Source organism: Micropterus dolomieu, linkage group LG03 (assembly GCF_021292245.1).
Source record: "Micropterus dolomieu isolate WLL.071019.BEF.003 ecotype Adirondacks linkage group LG03, ASM2129224v1, whole genome shotgun sequence".
In the NCBI taxonomy this organism is placed as follows: Eukaryota; Metazoa; Chordata; class Actinopteri; order Centrarchiformes; family Centrarchidae; genus Micropterus; species Micropterus dolomieu.
The window spans coordinates 10312983-10316961 of NC_060152.1; the positions used below are offsets into that span (position 1 = coordinate 10312983).

General features: G+C 42.1%; 1 protein-coding gene across 2 annotated transcripts; it reads left to right on the top strand.

Annotated features, from left to right (window-relative positions):
• The first annotated feature begins 251 nt into the window (after positions 1 to 251).
• snip1 (Smad nuclear interacting protein) lies at positions 252 to 3221 on the top strand. Of its 2 annotated transcripts, none has more exons than XM_046044837.1 (5): positions 252 to 270; positions 407 to 568; positions 796 to 931; positions 1695 to 2236; positions 2350 to 3221. In XM_046044837.1, exons 2-5 carry the CDS (start codon positions 408 to 410, stop codon positions 2600 to 2602), a joined length of 1092 nt encoding a protein of 363 aa, XP_045900793.1. In that variant the 5' UTR covers positions 252 to 270; position 407; the 3' UTR covers positions 2603 to 3221. The 2 variants fall into 2 exon arrangements, with proteins under 2 accessions (XP_045900793.1, XP_045900792.1); XM_046044836.1 differs by lacking the exon at positions 252 to 270 and adding an exon at positions 301 to 320.
• The last annotated feature ends 758 nt before the right edge of the window (positions 3222 to 3979 follow it).

Sequence of the window (3979 nt, forward strand, 5' to 3'; positions counted from 1 at the left end):
AATCAATACAACAAAAGAAACACCTGAAGCACTGCTGTTTTTTCATTTGGTGTGATTTTAGTTTGCGTCATTTTTACGCATTTCAATGTGTCTTTAAGTTTTTAAGGTAATTGTTCATTAGAAAAAATGTAATTTTTATTAAGGATACCCTAAATGCGAAACCTTTCTTATATACAGTCTATGTGCGAAACGTAGTCATGACAGAACCAAAGTAAAAGGTGCGCCGCGACCCTGCGGACACACATTTTCGACGTACCACGGGAACCGGAAGTGCGTATTCTGAGCTTAACAGTCGAAGTTTGTGATCACTACAGTTTTGAGTTGAGTCTTTGTTTGTTTATATGAGGTGTGCGGACGACGATGTTTGTTTAGTCACACAACGGTATAATTAGTTTATATATTTTAGAATGACCAAAGAAAAGCGACACAAGAGAAGGGAATCTCCGGAGCGGGAGTCCAAAGTTAAGGTAAAGCAGGAGACACTGAGCCCTGTTAGGCCACAGACATCACGCCGCTCCAAGTCGAGATCCAGCGGCAACTCAAGTCCACAGAGGAGAAGAACGAGCAGGTATTTTCGATGTCTTGTAATATCACTTCGCTTTTATTTTATTTTATTTTTTACCTTCATAGACGTTTGGCTAGTGAGTGCTTAGCGAAAAAACGTGTTTTGCCTGCTAGCCTTTAACAAACGCAGCTACAGCCCACGTTAGTTGCATTTAAACGGCAATATTTTGGAAGTTTGTAATGTCTTTTGAAAGTAATTTAAGAACCTGATTTTGTGTTTTCTACGTGTAGGTCACCCGCCAGGACGAGGGACCGCTCACCAGCTAGAAGAGAGTCATCTCCCGCCAGGCGAGGCAGCAGATCACCCAGAAACAGGAGGAGTCGCAGTCCCAATCCCATTCGTGGGGCTGATGTCAAAATAAAGCGGGTGATTAGGTTCTAAATAATTAACAAGATGCAATAACTTTACAGCGTTATAAGAAGCAACTGCAGTCCTTAGATCGAACAGTGGATATAGGGTAATTCAGTTTCAGTAACATGTCGTTTTACCAGTTTTTCCTGGCACCACTTTCCCACCCATGCAGTGATTCTTACAGGCATATGACACTTTTTATCGTTTGTACCATACCATGCTGCTGCTGGACTGGCATATGGTACTTGTGTTCTATTGACAGTTCCCACTTCTTACTGGTACACAGCAGTTGTACACTGGTATTATATTGCCTATTGACATCTAATGTTCAAACCAGTGGTGTGTTGTGCGTTAAAAATTGTTGGTACCATAACATGCCATTTAACACCTTTGTAAAACAAAATACATTTAGATGTAATGGTTGCTGGCGGAGCCCGACAGGCTGTGCTTGCTATGTACAGAGCATAGACTGTATAAAAGGTACAGAAACATTATTTGGCCCAGATCGCCTAGCAATCTGCCACAAAGGTATCAGCACGTGACAGCTGCCTACAAGAGGTAATCATCTGCAAGTATAATACTTTCACAATTACCATGTTTTAAATGGTGTATGGTCATTAGTCATATGGTCATTAGTGTCATATGCCAGATAAGTACATATGCACAATATAACCTCTAGAATGGTAATGCTTGTACAAAACTGCAACTGTGCGAGTTTGTCCTGTGCAAATAAGCTATTTTTTTTTCTTTTACTGTCTTCTTACCAAATATCTCACAGGAGCGGGAGGAGCATCGGGCTAGTGGTGATGAGCGGAGGAGAAGAAATGAACAGCCAGAGGAGAGGCGGAGCAGGTGGGAATCAGACAGGCCGCGGGAGAGGGACCGAGGCGAAAACAGGCACAGAGAACGAGGCGCGCTTGCCTCCCAACAAGCTGAGAGACAGCAGCACAATGAGCGGCGCAGGGAAAACCGTCAGCGGCGTGAAGAAAACCAAGAGCGGGATTTTGAACCATCTGAAGGAGACAGTGAAGACACCAATGCCCCTCCTGTTGATAAAGAGAAGCCCAACTTTGAACTCTCAGGGGCACTAACAGAAGATACAAACACATTCCGGGGGGTGGTGATCAAGTACAACGAGCCACCCGAGGCTCGCATTCCCAAGCGCAGATGGCGATTGTACCCTTTCAAGAATGATGAACCCCTTCCAGTAATGTACATTCACAGACAGAGTGCCTATTTATTGGGGCGGCAGAGAAAAATTGCTGATATCCCCATTGACCACCCTTCCTGCTCCAAGCAACATGCAGTATTCCAGTATAGGTATGTAGCTATGTTGTGTATAGTTTAAACAACCTTGATTCCGTGTTGCATAACACCTGATTTTGTTGCTGTATGATTAAAGCCTGTCTACCTTTCTGACTGTATTTCTGTAGACTGGTGGAGTTTACACGTGCAGACGGCACCGCTGGCCGCAGGGTAAAGCCTTACATCATTGACCTGGGTTCCGGCAACGGCACCTACCTGAACAACCAGCGCATCGAACCCCAGCGCTATTACGAGCTCAAAGAAAAAGACGTTATCAAGTTTGGCTTCAGCAGCCGCGAGTATGTCCTCCTGCACGAGTTCTCAGACACAAGCGAAGTGGACGTCAGGGAGGAGGAGGAAGACGAGGGCCTAGACGAGTAAATCGTTCCCATAAACTGTATTGCCCAAGTTCATTCAGGTTAGATAACAGCATCATCATCAATGTTTATCAAAAAGCTGTTTCTGCAGGGAATGGAACAATTAATTGAACAGAACATTTGGGAATTTATTAAAATAATGGAACAATGCTGGGTTGTATATTCTGTAATAACTGAACTACTGCTTAAACCTGCCACAACTGTCTCAAAGAAGACTTCCTTTTCTCAGGTTGTTTGTGTAATGATGCATGACTGATCTCACATCTGACAGCGCTCCCAATAAAATGTGCTTGGTGCCAAGTACAATGGCTAATTATATATTTTTGGATCACAGCACTATGTCTGGGCTTTATATGTACATGATACGTGGAATGTGAACTCTACATTCACTTTTAATAAGCATAGCTTATCTTCACAGTCAAACATTACAGACCTACAGTTTGTAATTATATTGCCTTTTTCGCTTTGTAGTGCAGGGATAATAGTTGATGCAGTTGTGTTTTCCTTGCACCAATGCTGTGTGTATTTAGAATTCCCCTTTTTCATTTTCATCTATTCTGAAGCCCACAGCATTCATAGTAAGTTTCCTTGTATGTACTGTAAATAAAGACAGAAAAAATGTGGATTGTCTCAAGAGTTTTAATGTAGATGCCTCATCAGAGCTGTGTACGTTACATTTACTCATTTGGCAGACGCATTTATCCAAAGTGACTTACATTTAAAGGAACATATAATCATCAACAGCATCAAATATAGCACGAGATCTACAACTGACAATACATATTAATAAAAGCAGCAATAAGTACTAGTAAGCGCTAATGGCACATATCACATCATTGGGGTAAATACTTGGGAAAGAAGTTAGAGTTAACAAAAAGTGCAATCAATACAAGATAATTGTAGGGGATAGAAGAAGAGCACATGAAGTGCATGTTAGGAGTTAGAGGTGTTATAAGAGGAAGCGTTCTAGGAAGAGATGAGTTTTCAAGAGCTTCTTGAAGTTAGAGAGGGCCGCCCCTGCTTGATGGCATGTGGCAGCTCACCATCGTGGTGTATTATGTGTGTGTGTGTGGTGATTTTAATTTTTTCTACTACAAATGATCAGACATTGAAATTAAAAAGCATGTGTGCATTGAAAGTAATCCTTTATTGTACTCTTTCCTTTAAACATGTTATTTTCTGTATGTCTACTTTTGGTTTTTTTGTCCTCCTCATGCAGGAAGACAGAATTCCACAGAACAAAAAAAGGGGATTTACAACGTCAGTATTTTCTGGAAATGTAATCGCTAAATAACAGTTTTCCACAGCAGAGGTCACGCGAGAGTCGAGGCTGTGTGGCAAGCAGTTTCACTCTGAATATGTCAGCGGGCGGGGCAGAGGA

What these genes read in the sequence shown, in the direction of transcription:
- snip1 (XM_046044837.1), top strand. Translation starts at nt 408, where the DNA reads ATGACCAAAGAAAAGCGACACAAGAGAAGGGAATCTCCGGAGCGGGAG. An exon ending in CTGATGTCAAAATAAAGCGG is followed by an intron (nt 932 to 1,694) that starts GTGATTAGGTTC and finishes AATATCTCACAG; the next exon opens with GAGCGGGAGGAGCATCGGGC. An exon ending in CATGCAGTATTCCAGTATAG is followed by an intron (nt 2,237 to 2,349) that starts GTATGTAGCTAT and finishes GTATTTCTGTAG; the next exon opens with ACTGGTGGAGTTTACACGTG.